This window comes from Myzus persicae, unplaced genomic scaffold (assembly GCF_001856785.1).
Source record: "Myzus persicae strain clone G006 unplaced genomic scaffold, MPER_G0061.0, whole genome shotgun sequence".
In the NCBI taxonomy this organism is placed as follows: domain Eukaryota; kingdom Metazoa; phylum Arthropoda; class Insecta; order Hemiptera; family Aphididae; genus Myzus; species Myzus persicae.
In genome coordinates, this window is record NW_019100778.1 from 1 (window position 1) to 21,504 (window position 21,504).

At 31.1% G+C, this 21,504-nt stretch overlaps 6 protein-coding genes across 6 annotated transcripts; 3 read left to right on the plus strand and 3 right to left on the minus strand.

The window, feature by feature from the left end:
* Positions 1 to 132: 132 nt before the first annotated feature.
* Positions 133 to 4,077, minus strand: LOC111042901 (zinc finger MYM-type protein 1-like). The gene is made up of 5 exons (XM_022327617.1): positions 4,055 to 4,077; positions 3,157 to 3,903; positions 2,568 to 3,039; positions 2,332 to 2,452; positions 133 to 302 (listed from the first exon to the last, which is right to left on the minus strand). Exons 1-5 carry the CDS (start codon positions 4,075 to 4,077, stop codon positions 133 to 135), a joined length of 1,533 nt encoding a protein of 510 aa, XP_022183309.1.
* Positions 4,078 to 6,254: 2,177 nt separating this feature from the next.
* Positions 6,255 to 8,482, minus strand: LOC111042902 (putative nuclease HARBI1). The gene is made up of 4 exons (XM_022327618.1): positions 8,306 to 8,482; positions 8,078 to 8,214; positions 6,997 to 7,174; positions 6,255 to 6,902 (listed from the first exon to the last, which is right to left on the minus strand). The coding sequence occupies exons 1-4, from the start codon at positions 8,480 to 8,482 to the stop codon at positions 6,255 to 6,257; spliced, it is 1,140 nt and encodes a 379-aa protein (XP_022183310.1).
* A 344-nt stretch (positions 8,483 to 8,826) lies between these two features.
* Positions 8,827 to 9,258, minus strand: LOC111042903. The gene has a single exon (XM_022327619.1). The coding sequence runs from the start codon at positions 9,256 to 9,258 to the stop codon at positions 8,827 to 8,829; it is 432 nt and encodes a 143-aa protein (XP_022183311.1).
* Positions 9,259 to 14,106: 4,848 nt separating this feature from the next.
* On the plus strand, positions 14,107 to 15,578 carry LOC111042904. Its single transcript, XM_022327621.1, has 3 exons — positions 14,107 to 14,311; positions 15,088 to 15,297; positions 15,496 to 15,578. Exons 1-3 carry the CDS (start codon positions 14,263 to 14,265, stop codon positions 15,576 to 15,578), a joined length of 342 nt encoding a protein of 113 aa, XP_022183313.1. The 5' UTR covers positions 14,107 to 14,262.
* A 1,860-nt stretch (positions 15,579 to 17,438) lies between these two features.
* On the plus strand, positions 17,439 to 19,547 carry LOC111042905 (uncharacterized protein K02A2.6-like). The gene is made up of 2 exons (XM_022327622.1): positions 17,439 to 18,276; positions 18,391 to 19,547. The coding sequence occupies exons 1-2, from the start codon at positions 17,439 to 17,441 to the stop codon at positions 19,545 to 19,547; spliced, it is 1,995 nt and encodes a 664-aa protein (XP_022183314.1).
* Positions 19,548 to 19,615: 68 nt separating this feature from the next.
* On the plus strand, positions 19,616 to 21,211 carry LOC111042906 (uncharacterized protein K02A2.6-like). Its single transcript, XM_022327623.1, has 2 exons — positions 19,616 to 19,849; positions 19,940 to 21,211. The coding sequence occupies exons 1-2, from the start codon at positions 19,616 to 19,618 to the stop codon at positions 21,209 to 21,211; spliced, it is 1,506 nt and encodes a 501-aa protein (XP_022183315.1).
* The last annotated feature ends 293 nt before the right edge of the window (positions 21,212 to 21,504 follow it).

Below are 21,504 nucleotides of genomic sequence, written 5' to 3' on the forward strand. Positions count from 1 at the left end.
TATTTATTTATCCTTTAATAAAATAATTTTAAATAAATACACCAAACTACATAGTAAAATTGAAGTACATAGTAAGTTGAATAATTTATTCAAACACTGAAAAAACTTTGTTTTTATATAATTTGTTGGGCTTTATTGGAAAGAAACTGCCCCGGATCCATTGAAAAATCGTTTGTACTTATTTCGTACTTCTTGTGCTTCTTGAGTACTCCTGTTGAAAGTTCGTCCGGTCCTAAGTGGCTCATTTTGTAGAGTGCGATAGTGTTCAAGTGCCTTTTCAACAGCTGGGATGGTTACTGGTCCTACATTTGAGACAGAAAATAAAATGTATTAATATTAAATAGGTATTTAACAGATTATAAAGTTAATAATATTTTATTACACCAGTCTTAAAATATAAAATTACTATCACCTACATTCATTAACGATTGTTTCATAACTATATAATTATTATTTGTAGTATTTGACGTATCAGTCATTGGAAATATAAAAATAAAAATATTAATTATTTTTAATTTTATATATAAAGTATAACTTATAAAAAGCGTCCTTATAATAATATATATTTAATATTATTGTGAAAATATTATAGGACACGTAATGTTTTGTTTCAGGGATTAAATTTTTACAGAATTATACATAATATCACATAAAACCTCGTATAAAACTAAATATAACCCTCTGCTCCACATATCTAATTGGAACTCACAATCTATTTATTTGAAAAAAAATCAAATTTGTATAAAGAAATATGAACCACCCTATGTTAACCTAAGTTAAGATTATATAGATAATATATTATGTTATATATTGTATAATTTAAGTCACTGTCAGACCAATGGTCAGAGCAGCCGTGGTAAAAAAAAAAACTAAAATCATTGTTAATGTTTGAAAATTACAATATAAATATTACAGTAAATAAATTATATTCAATATTTATTTTAAACTTTGATTATAGATTTAGTAAAGTATTTTCGAGGGGGTATGGGAAATACAAGGTACGGTGAATTCCAGATTTTGACTATCTCACTTACGTACATACAAATTTAAGTTTCTATTTACTTACCTTCTCTATCAATAATAATATTTTGTAGCAAGCAGATACATTTAATAATTGTTTCTGCTTTTTCTACCTTTGTCTCAATAGCTTTCTTTAATAATACCCATTTAGATGTTATTATTCCAAAAGTGCACTCGACGCAACGTCTAAATCTAGATAGTCGATAGTTGAAAATCTAAAACATCGAGAAAAAGTCGTAGAAGTTTTAAGTATAGTCTTTATCATAATAATTAAATTGATAAACTCACCCTTTGTTCTTGACTTATAGCGTTTTCGATTTAACAATAAAAGTGTGCACTGAAATTGAACTGACACTACACTAGTGCACGGTGCACTATGCACTCGTTTATTTTTAATCGAATACGAAAAGATATGATTACATGTTTAATCATGGATGAATAAATCATCATGGATGAAATACATGTTATAACCATTTTTAATCATGATAAATAATATTTTNTCGCAGGTATTGACCGATCCATCGTGGATTTTAGTGTGTCTGTTAAGATCGCGTTTATGAACGTACACTTTGTCGCATATAGTACAACCGAACATTTTCGAAAATGTAATACGCACTGCAGTGTTTTAAAATAATAATAAAATGTAGACGAGAGGCGAATATACGTAAGGACGTGGAACGTGTTTAAACTCTGTTGACCGTCTGATTTGTATTCGTCGTCGCCGCTGGCATTTCGATTTAAGAAATAATCGGCCGCTAAGATCGACCGGCGCTCATCGTCGGAGTATATACTATATGGTCAATGTGTCATACATATTATGTATATATACAGTGGCGGCTTGAACTTTTTTTTTCATGACTCGCATTTAATAATTTTTACACCACCCACCCTACATTTTTTTCACTGCTCTCCAAATAATGAATTTATAAGTTGTTAGTGATAAAGTAATGATTATTTAATATTGGTATATACTATATACAGTAAATCATGACCCCTCTAGACCCCTAAAAAAATAAATTATACTTATTGGATCCGCATGACAAATCAATATATATATTATCTAAATGTAATTTTTTCTATAACAAAAATTCAATTAATACATTTTATATGCACTCTACCTAGTTTTTGAAAATTTCAAGACAATTCATTTTTGGTCATACTTATATCACTAAATTTTAATATAATTTTTTTTTTTTTTTATCTAAATTAATGGTATTTAGAATAATAAAATAAAGTAAATAACTCAACTAAATTATGAAATTACTATTTATTTAAACATAAGGTGTGATTTTAGTAAATCCGAAGAACAACCAAATCTGTTTATTGCTTCTTCAATATTTATATCTATATCCTTTTCACAACTTAAAAGAATGAGACTTTCAAGTCGTTCTTCACCCATTGTTGAGCGTAGTCTCGTCTTTACTAATTTTACCTAGATGTAAATCAAATAGTGTGTCATCAATCATAAAATAAACATTACTCATAGTTTACAGTTATTACAATTTGCAATAAACAATATTATAAAAATTTTAAAATTAATAATATACCTTAGAAAAGCTTCGTTCGGCTGACGCTGAAGATGCTGGTACTGTTCCTAATGCCTTGTAAGCCAGATATAAGTTTGGGAACGCAGATACCAAATCAAAACTTGTTAAAACATGTAAAATACTGGATACAGTAATAGTATTGTTGTAACATATTGCTTCGCTTTCTTCATGGTCAATTTCTGATTCACTGGTTTGTAAGGTTTCTTGGTTTAATTCTGATGTTGTTTCATCAATAATGCTTGTGTTGTGAAGATTGGTCGGAAATTTATTTCCATCATGCAAAGATACTACACTAGTACTAAACACTTTGTATTCATTTTTTAAATTTTCTAATGATATACCATCTATCCATTCTGCAACATAATTAAAACAATTGTTTGGTAACTCTTGCTCGGGATCTTTTCCAAATTCAATTAGACGCTCAGGTGACAGTAAAGCTAAGTCTTTTAAAATATTTTGAGCCCCACTGAATCTTGATATAAATGATGTTATTATTTTATCCAAAGCCATAAAATATGTGTTTATTTTATATTTTTCAAATGGTGAATTTAAATTTACTTCATTTGTATTTTCATCTTCATCAATTTGCCTCTTCCGTTTTTTCGATCTAATAGTTTTAAAGTCCTTTTCAGGCAGATCATGTTCTTCACAAAATTGTTTGGCTTCATTTATAATTTGTTCATATTTGATGTCAGAGCGCATTAATAGTAAATTTTCTTTTGCGTTATTCACAAGTCTTAATGCCTCAATAAAGTCCAGTGATTTTGACTGTAAATAGTTGGATAGTGGTGTGGTGACCGAAAAAACTTTTTTCATAAAAATTAATGTTACAACAAAACTAAATGTTGAACAAATATTTTTAAATATACTAGCATTTGAAGACGTTACTCTATCATTGAATGATTCCAAAATAATTAATGATTTTAATAATGCTTTAAATCGTTTGTATACAACATTAATTACACGATCGTGAGATGTCAATCTCGTATTAGAAAAACTTTTCATACGACAAATCCGTTCTTCTGGATATAAATCACGTTGACATTCAATAAACACAGCAGTTCTTTTCCTAGCCCTCATGAATTCAATCACTGATTGCAAGTGACCAAAAAAATTTTTTGTGTCACTACAAGAGTCACAGGTATCAACCACAACTAGATTTAATAAGTGTGCAAAGCACCATACATATATCGCCTTTGAGTTTTCGCATTGAATAAATGTACGTAACCCTGAATAAGTTCCTTGCATTGCAGCAGCACCATCGTACGCCTGCGCACATAAGTTTTTCTTCCAATCTGTTATTACTTCAGGGGACTTGCAGCAATAGCAAGCATACCTGGTTCATACAAATATAATTATGGATAATGAAAGTAATAAAAAGAGACTAGGTAGTGGACTGTATGTTTATATTACAATTTAATAATAGTAGNGAAAAGATATGATTACATGTTTAATCATGGATGAATAAATCATCATGGATGAAATACATGTTATAACCATTTTTAATCATGATAAATAATATTTTACCGCCAATTTGTTCGAAACAAAAGATGACACACGATACATAATCGATTATTTCTCATTAGTAAATTAATTATAATAATTGTCGCTTGTCTTTAATAAATTTCCCATAGTGGCATAGTCGTACCTCGTACCTAGAAGTTTAAAAATTTAAAATGTCTGATTCCGATTCTGAAACATTTGACGTGAGTACCTACTTTAATAATTGGTTTTTAATTTAATTATCAATACTATTTTTATTCATACTGCAGATTTGTAATAAATGTTTTGAAGTGTATTCCAACACTTCAGTTCATACATGCAACCAAGAGGAATATAAAAATATTCAAAGGTAATATCGAATTAAAATCTTAATTAATAATATTAATTACTTAAAATATGTTTCTTCCAATATGTGCTTGCTTCTATACATAATACTTAATAGGTCAGAAGAAATCATAGAAAGTGATAAACTGCTTATGAATAAAACAAAAAATGAAAATTTGCTTACACAAAATTCAGTTTCATTGTCAGGTTAACCAAATATGTATAATTTATATATGTTTCTTCTGTGGCTATTCATTCAATTTTGCCTGCTTCTTTTAATAATTAATTAAAGTAGTTCTAAAAAGCAGTGTCCTAAATTGATTGTTTAAATATTACATTGTATTAGTGTTTACTACAAGTTATCATCTTGTAGATTGTAGTCAATAAATAATATTAACAAACGGTAGATTTGGTATTTATATTTATACTTTTAAAAGTACAAATGCTAATAAAATTTGTTTACAAATTTAACTCAAAATGTGTCTGAATTTCTGTATTAATATCTTCTAATATTCAAAGAAAAATTGTATTTTAATAGAGACACAAATACACTACAGTTTTGTACCTATGTTTTTATTTAAATACATAAATCCTTTATTTTTTTAATATTTATACTTTCATAATTTTATGTTTTAATACTTAAGTAGCAGCTGTTTCACAGATTCATATGTGTGATTTTAATACACTAATATTGTGTTAACAGTTGACAACACAAGTCCCACAAATACTACATTTTGGACAGATGGAAATACATCATTTATGCTAAACTGTTTCCATAAGTATATGGAACAAATAGGCCCTATGAAAAAATTCCGAAACAAAAAGGCAATGTGGACAAGAATTAAACAAGATATGGTAGAACAAATAGGTTATGTATTTACAGAAACTCAAATTGAAAATAGATATAAAACTGTTTTAAAAAGAAACAAAGCATATATGAAAAATAACAATACTTCTGGATCGTCTCCCAAGTTCAGTAGCGTTGATGAAGAGTTTAGTAAGATAACAGCATTGGATGATTCTATTGAACCATCTGTTTGTGTAGGTTAGTATTATTTTAGCAATAAATTACAATTTTGAGTGAATATGGTTTCTATATATCAGCATGTACTATAAACACATGACGATGTTACTGCTATTAAGTAATTTATTTTACTATTAATAATATAGTATATCTTTAATTACACAGAAACAAAATTACAAAACCCAAAATTATATTTGTATCATAGAGTTTCCACTTTAATGACAAAACCATAAGCTATATAAGAATAATAATATTTAAGTAAACTTTCAAAAGTAAAAAGTCAAACCTCCATCATTATTATATAATATAAAAATATATATTTAGGTATAGACATAGGTATGGTATTGTACATTGTACATATTTTTGTATGCAATATTTATGTACATAATCACTGAATCCAACACTGATGACTGTGTATTTTTAATTTTGTGTAATTAATCTAACTAAATTGAGCTATTGCACAGTTCTAAATTTATTTATTATTCAATACATTCATTTCTCACACTAAAACAAATTTTGCTGTGTAACCTTGTTTAATAAACACATTACATTTTACATTATTAGGAACATCTAGTTCTGGACTGAAAAGAATTTTAAAAGATGATACGATAACTAAAGATGTTGAGGCACGAGCTACAAAGAAGGCCAAGACTTCTCTGAATGATCTGCTGATTACCATGCATAAAGAAAAAGAAGAAGGAAGACAAAAGAGAGAACTGGAACGTCAAAAACGTCATGAAGAAAAAATGGATATTCTCAAAAAAATTTTGAATAACAAATAGATTTCTGTCATAAAAATGTATTAATATATTTCTAAAAATTAAAATTATCAAAGTCTACAAAGAACATAACATTTTTCGTTTTTGAAATCCTTTTTCTCGAGATTGGAGAGTTCCTGGGTGAATGTTAAGAGTTACATTTTCTGGTAATTCTTCTACTTCTATAGGTGGTTGCTCAGGAACGAGATCATCATCATCTGTACACAAATTATGTAGCACACAACAAGCTAGTATAAAATTTGAATCTTTTTCAGCTAATAAAAAATCTAATTTTAACAATTGGCGGAAACGTCCTTTTAATAAGCCAAAAGTATTCTCAATTACAACTCTTGTCTTGGCATGATTTTTATTGAATAATTTCTCATTGTTTGTAAGATTTCCATAATCCTTGAAAGGAGTTATAATATTTTCTTCTAGCGGATAAGCTGCATCACCTAAAATGTGGTACTTTGATCCACATACTTGTTGTAAATATGTGTCTTTATATATAAAAGAGTGTTGAAGTATGCGGGCATCATGCATTTTACCGGGCGTTCCAGTACAAACATCAACAAATTTTTTCTTTGCATTGCAAAATATACCTTGCAAAGTTAAAGAGCAGTCATGATGTCTGTTAACATACGTGGATCGAATTTTGTGCTTTGGTTTTCTAATGCTTATATACGAACCATCTATAGCACCGAGTACATCAGGTATACCTGCAATCTAACATTTAAAAGAAAAAGTTTCACATTAATTTCTAAGCAATTTAATTTTTTTTTAAGTTTTTATTATATAATGAGTTTTATTTAAGTATTACTTGCTGAAACTCGTAGGCACATTGTATTTTGTCATCATTTGAGGTAGGCATTTTAATTATACTAGGCAAAATATTCAATAGGAATTCAACTACCCTATTAAACACTACAAAAAAAGAAGATTCACTGCAATTGAATACTTGTGCCACTATTCTTATTACTGTTTTGTTACCTGCAAACCTAAAATAAGTACTTATAGTATACAATAGATTAGCATAACATCAGGAACCCAGGTTAACTATATTATTTAAATACTTGTCTCTTTTTAATACACATACCTTATTAGTTATTGTAACTCATAGGCACAATTTAGTTTTATTTAAGCCCCCCTAAGTTTTTGAATATATTCATGATTAAATCCACCATAAAAAATTATACGGGTCTGTATTGATTTTATAAATTTAGCCCCCCCCCCCAAATCAGTTGTCCAAATTGCGCTTATGTTATAACTATTCAGTTATTATGGGTTTTTTATTGAATTAATAAGATTTCAACATTATAGACATGTGCAGACTTCATTGGCAGGGTATGCAATATCAAAAATTTGGCCCCCAAAAGTAATTGAACCCTCTGGCACTTCATTCTAAAAAAATAACAATAAAAAGTGTAGTGATAAAATGATTTTTTGGTTCACTTTGTCGAAAGTTTTTAATTAATAATAAATATAATCATTGATAACTTTGAAATCATATAGGAGGGTAGTACAAAAATAAAGTGGGATAAGTTCCCCTTTTCATCTATGAGTATCATTAATAAGGATTACAGTGGGCCTACCCGAAAAAAAAATTCCTATACCCCTGTATTTTATTTATTTATTTTCAAAAGTCTGTAACAATTTTGTTGCTAAAAAAATCTTATTGACTATGATATATAAAGTCCAAGTCTACAATTTACCAGCATTAAGTTTTTGTAATTGAATTTGTCTATACATATAACTTGTTTGATGTATTTATATTTTTGAGGATATTTTATGACAGTTTTAAATTTATAAAAATTGCGAGCATATCCTGTGCGCACGTTTATGTTCAACATTTAAGGTCATAATATTATTATTGTTGACTTATAATGGTAATGCTAACTTACCATAGAAACATCAGTATATGTGCTTCAGCTGATATTGTGGGCTTTCCAGCTGTATATTTTGGATAGTAATCACTGCTCATAAAATTTCTGACAATTCTATCCACAGTTGTTCGGGATAGTCTGAAATTTCTTAAAAACTGTAAAAATGGGTAATTTATTAATTTTAATAAAAAATTATATTAAGAATCTCTATTTAATACTTATTAAATTATGAATTGTTAAACATACCTCGTCATCGGTAAAACTATGTACAACATTTACCACAAAGTCCTTAACTTTGGGCTTTACATGATGAATTCCATTACAAATCACTGAATATAGTTCTTCGTCATCAGATGAGTCCGAAGATGAAGAGGATGATAGAATACCCGATTCTATCAATGTTATTGTTTGTATACTATCCATCATATTATGTATTTATAATTTATGTAATTAGCTAATTAATAGACTTTAATTAATTAATAACTTAGTAAACTTGTCGTAATTAATAATAATTAGGACAAAAATAATCAAATAACGATAACAATTTTAAAACAAATTACCGGGGGAAAAAAATATAATATTTTGACCCCTCAATAGAGAAGTTAAGTTCATAGTAATAAAAACACTCACAAAATCGGCGGTGCAGAAAGTGCGCACTGAGTGCACACGAGGGTTGCACTGCAATCAAATCGAATACAAAACACTCCACCAGTTCACAGAATATTGATCAAATCGAATACGTTTTTGCACTCAGTGCAAAAAGTGCGTCAAATCGAAAACGCTATTAGATTATTTCCGGGGTATGGTTTCATCAGATACACTTTCAGAGGGTATGCGTCGTCTCCTACAAAAACAAATGGCATTGGGCCTTCACTTCCCTCAAATGGACATGGTTTTGGTAGGTTCTTCTCAAAGTCCTCCAAAAACTGAAAAGTTTGTGACTCGGCAAAAGTGCCTGCGTCACTTTGTTTCCCATATCCACCAACGTCAATAAAAATGAACTTGCAATCAGCATCTGCTATTCCTTGCAAAACAACCGAAAAATAATTTAAATAGTTGTAGTACATCGTACCGCTGTTTGAAGGCGCCTTTATTTGGATATGTTTCCCATCTATTGCGACTATCGCGTTTGGAAAACTCCATCTTTCCTTGGCATTTGCTGCCATTCTCAAAAAATCATCTCTAGTAGGAATGGGCATGTGTGAAGATTGTAAATTTTTCCAAATACTTTGGACTACCTCACCAACAATTTTCCCAATTATATAGTCATTCAAACGAAATACAAGGCTAAGAGAATAGAAAGACTGCAGGCCTGTTGAGAGATACCTGAAATGAAATTAACTCATTTATGTAATAATTTATATTTAAAATATTAAAAATATGGTCACAATTTTTTTTTATAAGTATTTAAAGTTTGGATTTTGACAAAATATGTACAAATCACGAATAAATGTGTGTTATTTTAAGTTGGAAATTCTTTAAAAATTTTGAATCTCGTTTTTAGAAGTTAACGGATATTTTACATTTTTTTAGTTTTTTTCCTATAAATTTATTGGATCAAAAAGCATGAACAATTAATGAAAGGTTCCTATTATATTGTTACAATAGCATTTGAAAAATATTAAAAATTCAGTCACGATTTTATTGTTATAATAGGCATCTAAAATTAACATTTTTACAAAATTCATCCTAATCTCGACAATTTGCAAATTATTTTGCTGTCAGATATTCATAAAAAAATTTCTTTATTTACCTAATTCAAACACATAATTTTGGTTAACTACATCAAGTAATTTACTATTTTTTAGTTACAATCTTAACTAATCTTTTTGATTAATTATTTTAATTTATAAGTATATTATTCAAGATTTTTTATTTAGCATTATTTCACTTAATTAATTTTAGAAATCTTTTTTGATCATTTTATTTGATCATTTTTTAGAAAAGTAAACTCATAAACATAATAGTAATTATTATTATTAATAAATACAATTACTAAAAAAAAACAATTATACAAAAAATAAATATATAAATGTGTAAATAGTAAATACTAAATACATTAAAAAAAACCGGTATTCTACAAAAATGTCCGAGGAAAAAATGTCCACGGTAAAAACGTCCGGAAAAAAATGTCCGAAACCAAGAATGTCCGAGTTAAAAATGTCCGAAACCAAGAATGTCCGAGTTAAAAATGTCCAAGGTAAAAATGCCCGAAAAATAAAAAATAAAAATATAAGTATCGAAAAATAATAAAATGGGAACACCCTGTATATGTCAAATATACTAATAATAAAATGGGAACACCCTGTATATGACATTGCGCGGTTTATCGGTTATTACGATAAGATTATCGCGACAATTTTTAGTACAACGACAATTCGTTTAGGTGATGGCCAGTCCTGAGTTTACAGTTGAATCATTTAAGTGTGCGTGTTATTTTATTTTATTTTATTAAAATGATTGAAATGGCCGATATTATTAAATCAAATAAAAACCATGACAAGCTGTGTTTAAATGGGTATACATATACCATACAACACAGGCTGAAAACCAAAATTCGTTGGCATTGTGTCAAACGCAGTTTGTTAAATTGTTCTGCGTCGCTAACTACGAATTTATTAAAAAATAATCCGTTACTGATTAAAAACCATTCACATTCAGCTGATCTCAACGAAATATCAGTCACAAAATCCTTAGAAGAAATGAAAGTACGATTTATTACTTTACCTAACCGAACCTAGATCATTTTAATAATAATGTAAAATGTAATATTATAACTAGAATAAAGCGACAACCAATGACAAAACTCCATCAACTCTGTTTGCTGAAGGAATAGTTCAACTGAATATTGATTGTAAATCTAGAATGCCTCCAGAACAATTAGTAAAAAGGACACTACGGAATAAAAAAAAATCTAATCACCCAATATGTCCAGCTGATCTTAGTCAATTGAACATATCAGGTATAATATAAATATATAATTAATGTTTTATACATTGTATTATACCTCCGTGTATCACAAGTTTATTATAATTTTACAATATTATATAATATATAATATTATTATTTATTACTATTATAAATGATAAAATAATACACAAATATACATATATAGTATATGAAACTTATTTTATGCCATTTAGACGAATGGAGTACCACTGGGGAACCAAACCACGAACGATTCCTACTGTATGACAATAACAATGAATCGAATGAACGTATAATTATTTTTGCTACTGATGAATGCTTACGTTATCTTGCTGAAGCTGACGAATGGTACATGGATGGGAATTTCACTTTAGCTCCAACTTTTTTTCAACAATTGTATGTTATTCGCGTACAGGTCCGAGGCATTTTTATTACAACTATTTTTTGTTTGTTACAAAACAAGAGTCAAAAGACGTATGAGAATGTTTTTAATATAATTTTAGAAAAATGCGCTGATATAAATTTAAATCCGTGTCCTAATGTTTTAAACATTGACTTTGAAAAAGCTGTCATTAATGCGGCTAAAAATATTTTAGGACACCATATAAAAATTCAAGGATGTTTCTATCATCTGTGTCAGTCAACCCATAGAAAAATCCAATCATTAGGTCTTGAGAAACATTATAGGGAAAACGAATTATTTAGTACATTTTGTCGAATGCTTGATGGGTTGGCATTTTTACCAATAAATGACGTACCAAGAGGGTTAATTTATTTAAAAACAATTATGCCACAAGAAGCTAATGAGTTGATGGAGTATTTTGATTCAACTTACATAGGGGGGAGAATTATAAAAAATAATACTAGAAGTAACGTTATTAGAAGAACCCCAGCTGCATTTCCTCCTTCAGTTTGGAATGTTCACGAAGTTACGTTGAACGATGGCCAGCGCACTAACAACCAAACTGAAGGATGGAATCACAGGTTTTCTAAATTAGTGAATCGATCACATCCAAGTATATGGTTACTGATAGAAAAGATGCGATTAGAATTAGGAGTCGATGAAGTTAAAATTGGGCAAAGAGATATTGGACAACCTCTGGCAAAAAAAAAAAAAATGTATATTGGTATGCAAGAAAAATTAAAAAAAATATGTGAGGAGTACAAAAATAACGAAAGAAGTATTGAAAACTTTTTAAAATGTATAGCATTGACTTTTATAAATTTTAATTAGGTAATATTATAAAAATTATATGAATTTTTTTTTTTTTGACATTTTTAAATATACAGCAATAATGACTTTTATCCATTTTAATTAGGTAATATTATATAAGTTATATGAATTTTAAATTATATGAATTTTTTTTTGTTGATATTTTTGAAATTTATTTTGTACAATTTTACCATGGACATTTCTGGTTTCGGACATTTTTTCCTCGGACATTCTTGATTTTGGACAATTTTGCCTTGGTCATTTTTACCCGAACATTTTTACCGTGGACATTTTTTCCTCGGACATTTTTACCTAGATTCAAAAAAACCAGGTATGTTTTGTATTTATTTGTATTTATTATTGTTTATTGTTTATAAATCATTTTTATTAATTTATTTATTCCATCCAATACAGTGACCCACTTGTAACCTACTGTAAAGCAGAGCAACACCCGCTTTCCCACCTTTTTTTAGTTTAAATGATAAAATTACAAACTAAATTAAATGTGAAACCGTGAAATATGGTTGTACCAATTCTTCCATTTTTCGACTCCTATTTTCTTTTTTTCTACCCGTTCTACTACCTATTTTGTTTTTATTTCTTTCGCATGCAGGAACTACAGCGTAGAAAATGTGGCAAAATTTGCGAGATTCCTACCGGCGAAAATTGAAGACGCGATTAGAGAAAAAGAGTGGTGATGGCGCTAAAAGAGATGACAACTGGCCGTACTTTGAAGCCATGGACTTCCTTCGAAACGTATTGACTCCACGGGAAAGTTCTGGTAATATTCCAAGTGTTAACTTTGAAAACCTAGGGGACAAGTCAACTGCTGATTCACTGACTGACATCTCAAATGATGAAGACAATAACATTGTAGATGTTTGTAATTTCACTGCAGAACCATGTACACTTAAGGCAAATTTTGAAAATGATTCATCGGATGAAGTTTTAGATATTTCGCAGACCACCAAAAATAGAAACCAGAAACCAAATAAGCCTACCGAAAAGAAAGGTAATAAGCGTGGATTTAGTGACAATGATAAATTTCTAGAAATCGAATCGAAGAAATTGCAAATTTTGTCAGAAAGGTTTTCTAAAAAAACGGAAAAAAAGAAGACGATGCAGACACTCATGTTGTACTGAGTTTACTAGAACCTATGAAAGAGTTGTCGTCTTTGGAAAAAATGAGGGTTAAAAGTGAGATAATGAACTTGTTAACTAGAGCTTTAGAAAAAAAGTCTAACCAGCGGCCATCAGCCGGATTCCTAGTGTCATCGCCGTTGTCTGTTAACACCAACTATTCAGGGACATCAGTCGAATCCATAGGTCCAATGGATGATACCAGCCGTGGTGATAACTTTGCACAAAGTTTCATGCCTCTGCAACCTAAACAGTTTCCTACAAATTCAGAAAACCCATATAACCACGCAAAGTCATTTTTATTCCAGTATAATTTTTTATCGAAAGCTGATTTTTTAAAAATATTTCAGTCACTCTCCTTTCCAAATGATCCAACATCTAACTGTGAAGCAATAGTTTGCATCACAGATGACCATGAGGATTAAGGAAAAAATAATGTTTGTAGTTGTAGTCTAAACACTATAGTACCACTTAGGGGGGGTGGGGACATTCTAGTCTGATTTGTTTCCCGTCTACAACTCCTACACAGTTCGGAAATTGGGTTTTACTATAAAACACCTCAGATACGAGGGCTATTCAGAAACTAGGGAACGTTTCCGTCTGACGCCGCTAGGCGCGCAGTGATCACGTATGTTTTGGTGTGCGCGTGCTCGTAGTTTCAGTCTGCATCAGGGGCTGGTAACTGTATAGTAGCAATACAGACATTGGACGTTCATTCACCAGGCACCACGAGCGCTCTAGTCACCGACACCGCCACCCACCCAACGACCCATCATATCAGCGCTGCGTACCGCCGCAGATACCGATTACCGAATTACTGTTATCTGCATTCTGCATTTCCTGCTCTGACTTTCAAACTGTTGTGCCGGCTTGACTACGTTGCCGACTCTTATTTTTATTTGGTTTTTGACAAATTAAAACGATGACAAGATACGCTTACAAATGTTGTGTGGTTGGGTGTTCTTCAACAGGTTCGTATTTTATATTGTAGTTGTTTGATTAAAAAATATTAAATTATATAATTTTTAAACCAGGTCCCATATTTTAATTTCATATTTCGAAGTAGAATATTTTCAGATTGATTTAAGTATTTATAGATTAAAAAGCTGAGTATTAGGTACTTAGGCAATGATTTCAATTTCAATTTTTTCATTAAGGGGTATTAATGAGTGGTTGCAATATATCTTTCATTCTTCATCTTTATTGAGTGTATTTTTGTATATTAAATATATTATATGATAAACTTGTGGTGTAATGTAGAGTAAAATAGGTTTTTTTATTACTGGAAATTCCTTACTTAGAGATTATAGGGTGACCTTTTTCATAGCTTATCATAAAATATAATTATTGGTTTAATAATAATATAAGTAAAATAACTTAATTGCTGGAAATTCTCTTTGCAGACCTTATCTTACTATTATTTGAGTCAACAAAATGTGTTATGTGCCAGTGTTGTTATATATTATAGAAATTATGTTCTTTAGATAGCATAGATACAATATAATATTTATTATATACAGGGTGAATCTTTTACCATTGAATACTCAGTAGATACATGCTATTCTATTATTGTATTACCAAAGATGGGCATTAAATAGTTAAAAAGTTAATTATAATAACATAATTTTGTGTATATTATTATATTTTATTAAGTTGTAAATTATACATTATGCGAGTTTCAGTTATAAATGTTTTTAATAAAATTAAATACTATAACAGTACATAATTATAAAATTTTAAATTTAAGGCACATCATCACACCGATTTCCAAATCCCAATAGGAATAAAGAGTGTTTTGATAAATGGGTAGAAATTGTAGGAGTCAATCTGAAGTCTCTCGATCCATCAACTATTAATGAAAAAAAACGCGTTTGTTCAATTCATTTTTTAAACAATGATATAAGTCCAGGGACCAATAAACTTAAATGTTTTGTTGTCCCTAGTTTAAATTTACCTGGTAAGTTTATTTAGTATTTTTTTTTTTTTTTTTTATTAATTAACTGTCATAAATTACATAATACATACAATATTTACTAGATTTATCTATCTCTTTAAGCAGTAGCTTGTGTTGAGATAGAGAGTAATAGAAATTCATAATGATTTGTGAATAATGTATGGATTAGTACTTATTGTTTTTTGTTTTTATAATTTACAGTTCCTAGTGCTTGCAGTGTAAAAACACCAGAACCGTCCACTTCTTATAGTGAACCTATTCAGTACGCATCACNTCTACAGTAATATCGGCCGTGGCCTCGCCCAGCGTAGCCGCGCCGGGTCGATGTGTATCGCCAACGGTGTACAGCGGGCGCGATGTCCAACGCACGGTGGCTGCAGACCGGTGAACTAGACTGTTACGTACTAGGACGTGAGACGAACCCGTGTCGATGAGACAGGTCGCCCTGACCTCATTGAATAATATGTCCTTGATGAAACTGTTCTGTGGCTCTGACAGCATCGGCCCAACCAGCATAGCTTGCGCCGGCTTTACGGGGCATCGGCTCCGCGTATGAGCAGTGGATTGACAGCCGGAGCACGGCTTACGCGGCTTCGGGCAGTCCCGCGCGATATGCCCATTCATGTTACAGTTGAAGCAACGGACAGTAGTCGACTCCCTGATCGACGTCGTTTTATTGGCGATGACGGTTGTGTTTTGCACTTCTGCAGTTGGTGCTGGTGCAGCAGTTTTCCGTTGTGATTTCGGGAATGATTTCCAACCTTTATCTTCGGACGGTTTCACGGTAGCACCCTGTGCCCTACGGAGTTCAAACAATCGTCCACCTTCTTGTAGATCGGCCAGGAGCGCGGCGGTTGACGTGTGGTACCTGCCCATCGCAAACACCGCTAGTTCCTGCGAATGAATACCCAGGACAATGTGATCGCGTATCTCGTAAAATGACAGATTGAGGGCTTGACAGAGCCGTAGTTTGTCATAGAAATAGTCAGCGACGTGTTCCGTGTCGCCCTGTCGGCGTACGGTCATTGCTTCCCACCTATCAGACATTCTCAACTCCCAGACGAATGTGGTACGGAACTTCGCCATAAAGTCCACCCAATCGCGGAAGGTCTCGGTCAGGAACCAACTGCGGGCCGCGTTCGACATGTTGGACTTCGTATATTGCAGTCGATACGGCACCGGCCAATTATTTATTCCCGCCATAGCATCGACGGTGTTTATCCAATCCTCCGCTTCACAGCAGGTTTCATGACCGGTGAATACAGGCACGGTTTTATTCAGGTCCGGTAATAGCCGGTAGTTATTGCACGGGGGCGGTACAACGTCAGCCGATGGCTCCGAGTCAACGTTCGAGTGTTTATTCTCCAGGGCCTCTAGTCGTGCTCTCAACGACTCAGCCTGATTGAATAATTCGGTGTAAGTCGGCGCTTGTATGTTCGGACAACTCGTCGGCGGGGTTTCATTACTCATATTAAAGCCGTTGTCGAACGGTGACAAGTGACAACAGTCTGTTTTCAAAACAACAGCGTTATCTCATAACGGTGATACGCTGATATCAACCATGCGCACTCGCACGATCGGCGTCGGAGCGGCAGACGGGCGCACTCGCACGATCGGGTCGGAGCGGACGACGGGCGCACTTGCACGATCGGGTCGGAGCTGACGACGGGCGCACTCGCACGATCGGGTCGGAGCGGACGACGGGCGCACTCGCACGATCGGGTCGGAACTGACGATAAACGAGATTACGTCACGTGCGTTATGCGGCTGGGTTTTCCCGAAGTCGCACACGGTGATTATTGTGCAACGAACTGAAACCTCGTGGCAGACGGGCCACGATTTCCGGATTTCGGTTGTTGACGCTGTGATAACACTCATGTTATCAGGTTATCATAGACGAGTGATAGGTCAACCACATTAGAAATAATATGGTTATTGTTTGGAAGTAAATGCAACACAAGAGCATGATATAAAACAATATAATGTATTAAACGTTTTCTGTCATCTTTAAATTAACATTGTTTTCATTTACTATAATAAGATTATTAAAGAAATAATAAAACAAGAACATTAAGAATAATAAAACATGGCGCAGTCGTAGAAGAACATTATAACAAAACCACGATTGAAAAGGATAAAGTAAAATGGAGTACCGTACACCTCCAGAACTGTCCTTTAGTGGTAATGTTGCACAAAACTGGAAAGAGTGGTATCAACAATTTAATATTTATCTAATAGCATCTAATAAAGATGAAGAGAATGACATAAGAAAAATTAATATCTTATTGAATTTAATTGGTCCACAAGGGGTCAAGATTTATAATAATTTCAAAAAGAAAGAAAAAACTGAATTTGACACGGTGATACAAGCATTCCAACAATACTGCGAACCAAGAAAGAATATAATATTTCAAAGATACAAATTTGGATGTTGTATACAGCAAGAGGGCCAAAGCTTTGATGATTTTCTCACCGAATTAAAAACACTAGCTGCTACTTGTGAATACAAAGAAGAGGATAACATGATACGAGACAGAATAGTGTTTGGCGTTAAAGATCCAGAAATCAAAGATAAACTACTAAGCATAAGTAAACTGACGATTGACAAGGCAGAAGAAATATGTAAAACCACAGAGGCAACAAAACTAGAACAAGTTGTCGTTGTTGTTCAAGAAATGGCAACATCATCAGATGTACATATGGTAAAAATGAAGAGTACGGATAAAGGGAAAGGTAAGAATTTAACTAAGACTAATAATAACAAATATGTTAAAAATAAAAATGTAAAGGGAGAATATAGGAAAAGTGATGGTGATAAAAATAATGAGTATAACTGTAAGAAGTGTGGTAGGAAACATAAACCTAGAGAGTGTTTTGCATTTGGTAAAATGTGTAGTATATGTAAAAAGATGAACCATTTTGCTTTAGGATGTAAGAATAAAAACAAAGAAGAGAAAAAAGAGGTCCATGAAACGCATTATGGTGAGGAGGAGATGTTTCAAATCGATACAATATATAATGTGCATCAGATTAATAGTAGTTGGACAAAAACAATAAAAGTGATTAATAAGAATATAAAATTTAAATTGGATTCAGGAAGTGACGTTAATATTATTCCGTGGGAACATTTCAAGGAAATTAAACCTCAACCACAGATAAGATCTAATAAATTAAATGTTGAGTCGTATAGAGGTCATAAGATAGAGAGCATAGGAAAGTGTCAAATTAAATGTATGATAAGTCCGGAATGTATAGATAATGTTGAGTTTTTAATATTAAAACCGAGTCAACTAAATAAGTGTAAAAACATTATTCCTATATTGGGTTTAGAATCATGTGTAAAATATGATTTAATAAAAAGAGTTGACATGATAATTTCAGAAAAGGAATCATTCATAAAAAATAATTTTGATGTATTTACTGGACTTGGTAAGTTTCCTGAGTTGTATGAAATACAGCTTAAAGATAACGCTGAACCTCAACCAGCGCCTTATAGGAGAGTACCACATGCAATTGTAGATAGATTTATAATTAAGTTAAAAGAATTATTAGAAAAAGGAATTGTGTCTTATGTTGAAAAGCCAACTGATTGGTTAAACAACATAGTTATTATAGAAAAACCAGACAAAAGTTTAAGATTATGTCTAGACCCACAACATTTAAATAAAAATATTGTAGAAGAAAATTATCCTATTCCAACGTTAGATGAAATAACTCCTAGGTTGTTGAAAAAAAATTTTTATACAGTTCTTGATCTTAAGGATGGATTTTGGCAAATAGAACTTACAAACTCATGTAATAATTTATGTTCATTTCCAAGCCCATTAGGTACCCTTAAATTTAATAAATTACCTTTTGGTATTAAAACTGCACCAATGGTGTTTCAAAAATATAATATAAAATATTTTGGTGATATTCAAGGTTTAACAATTTATTTTGATGACTTCATTATAGCAGCAGATAATAAGGAAGAGCACGATAATATATTAAAGCAAGTTATTGACCGCGCTAGGAAGTACAATATTAAATTTAATCAGAACAAAGTTCAGTATTGCCAGAATAAGGTAAAATTCTTAGGACTTTTATTTGATAGTAAGGGTATGTCCATTGACACAGATAGGACAGAGGCAATAAAATCCCTTAAAGAACCAACTTCCAAAAAAGAACTTCAAAGGTTACTTGGTTTTATTAATTATGTTAGGAAATTTGTTCCAAATTTAGCAGAAATGTCTGATCCGCTAAGAAATTACTAAAAAAAGATATTGAATGGCAATGGAATGAAATTCACACACTATCACTGAATAAAATTAAAGATAAATTGATGAGTGCCCCAGTTTTAGCTGCATTTGATGGTAATAAAAAAATAGTTATACAAACAGATAGCTCACAATCGGGTGTAGGGTGTTGCATAATGCAAGACAATAAGCCAATCTCATATGCATCACGTAGCTTAACCGAAACTGAGAAACAGTGGGCTCAAATTGAAAAAGAAATGAATGCAATATTATATGCTTGTACAAAATTTCATAATTTCATCTATGGTAGACGTATAACGGTACATACTGATCATAAACCAATTGTCTCTATCATGAATAAAGAATATAATAAAATTAAGAATAATAGATTAAAAAGAATAAAAACGAAGTTAGCTATATATGATCTAGAGGTGAAGTATCTTCCAGGTAAGCAAATGCACATTGCAGATTATCTAAGTAGAGACTATATTATTAAAAATATAAAAGATGATATCTCAATTAATGATGTTGTACATAGTATTAATTCAGAAAAAATACAGATTAGTGATGAAAAACTGTTACAATTTCAAAAGGAGACTATAAATGATCCCTGTCTGAATAAAGTAAAGCTATATTACAATAACAATTGGCCTAGTGATAAAACTAAGTTACCATTTAAAGGAGAACTATATAATTTTTGGAAATTTAGAAATGATATAACAGTAAACAATAATTTGATTTATCTCAATGACAGATTAATTGTACCTTTTAAATTAAGAGCATTCATACTAGGATTACTTCATGAAACCCACATAGGTATGACTAAAACCGTTAAAAGAGCCAGGTCTTATTATTATTGGCCTAATATGGCAAATGACATAGAAAATTTTATAAGTAAGTGTTCATTGTGTGCCAGGTATCAAAGGAAAAAATTTAAAGAGCCATTATTAAATCATTCAATTCCTGACAAACCATTTATTAAAATAGGGGTAGATATTGGTGAATATGGTGGTGTGTCATATTTAATTATAAATGATTATTACTCAAAATGGCTAGATATCAAAAAACTAAGCAGTAAATCAGCAGATTCAATAATTAAAATTTTAAAAAATGTATTTAGTTATTTTGGAATCCCTAAAATATGTGTTTCTGATAACGTACCATTCAATAGCAAGCAATTTTTAGATTTTGCTAAAGAATGGAAATTTAAAGTAATAACAACAAGTCCAAATTATGCCCAAAGTAATGGGTTTGCTGAGAAAAGTGTAGGGATAGCAAAAACCATGCTTAAAAAATCTATATTAACAGGTAAAGACATAGATCTTTATTTATTAGACTATAGAAGTACACCAGTTGCAGGTCTTGAATACACTCCTTCAGAGTTACTTATGAGTAGGAAGATTAGAACAAAATTGCCTATTAATGAGAAATTACTTTACCCTCAAATTCCTATTGAGGCTTATGCGAAAATGTTGGCACAACAAAAAATACAAAAATGTCAGTATGACAAAAATGTGAGAATTAAAGAAAACAAATTTGCAGTAAATGACTCAATTCTATATTTAAAAGATAAAGTGTGGGAAAAAGGTACCATTATTAAAAAGAGTGAAGAACCTAGATCATTCATAATTAAGAACAAAAATAACAAGCTATTTAGGAGAACATCTCATCTAGACATGTGAGGTATGATAATGGAAATATGGAGGAGAGAGAGAATAGTAAATGTGAAAGAGAAAGAAGGAAAGAGATTGGTATTAAAAATAAGGAAACTGTAGTAAGCAAAGTAAGTAGGAAGGGTAGAATTATAAGAAAACCATTAAGATATAATATGTAATTTTAATATTGTTAAATTAGTTAAGTATACAAAGACATGTATTATCAATATATATAAAAAAAAAAAGAGTTGTAATTTTAATATTGTTAAATTAGTTAAGTATACAAAGACATGTATTATCAATATATATAAAAAAAAAAG

What these genes read in the sequence shown, in the direction of transcription:
- LOC111042901 (XM_022327617.1), bottom strand. Translation starts at nt 4,077, where the DNA reads ATGATTAAAAATGGTTATAACAT. An exon ending in AGATCGAAAAAACGGAAGAG is followed by an intron (nt 3,040 to 3,156) that starts GCAAATTGATGA and finishes ATTTATATCAAG; the next exon opens with ATTCAGTGGGGCTCAAAATA. An exon ending in CCGAACGAAGCTTTTCTAAG is followed by an intron (nt 2,453 to 2,567) that starts GTATATTATTAA and finishes ATTTACATCTAG; the next exon opens with GTAAAATTAGTAAAGACGAG.
- LOC111042902 (XM_022327618.1), bottom strand. Translation starts at nt 8,482, where the DNA reads ATGGATAGTATACAAACAATAACATTGATAGAATCGGGTATTCTATCA. An exon ending in ATAGTTTTACCGATGACGAG is followed by an intron (nt 8,215 to 8,305) that starts GTATGTTTAACA and finishes CCATTTTTACAG; the next exon opens with TTTTTAAGAAATTTCAGACT. An exon ending in CATATACTGATGTTTCTATG is followed by an intron (nt 7,175 to 8,077) that starts GTAAGTTAGCAT and finishes TACTTATTTTAG; the next exon opens with GTTTGCAGGTAACAAAACAG.
- LOC111042903 (XM_022327619.1), bottom strand. Translation starts at nt 9,258, where the DNA reads ATGCCCATTCCTACTAGAGATGATTTTTTGAGAATGGCAGCAAATGCC.
- LOC111042905 (XM_022327622.1), top strand. Translation starts at nt 17,439, where the DNA reads ATGGAGTACCGTACACCTCCAGAACTGTCCTTTAGTGGTAATGTTGCA. An exon ending in GGTCCATGAAACGCATTATG is followed by an intron (nt 18,277 to 18,390) that starts GTGAGGAGGAGA and finishes AATTGGATTCAG; the next exon opens with GAAGTGACGTTAATATTATT.
- LOC111042906 (XM_022327623.1), top strand. Translation starts at nt 19,616, where the DNA reads ATGAGTGCCCCAGTTTTAGCTGCATTTGATGGTAATAAAAAAATAGTT. An exon ending in TCTATGGTAGACGTATAACG is followed by an intron (nt 19,850 to 19,939) that starts GTACATACTGAT and finishes ATAAAAACGAAG; the next exon opens with TTAGCTATATATGATCTAGA.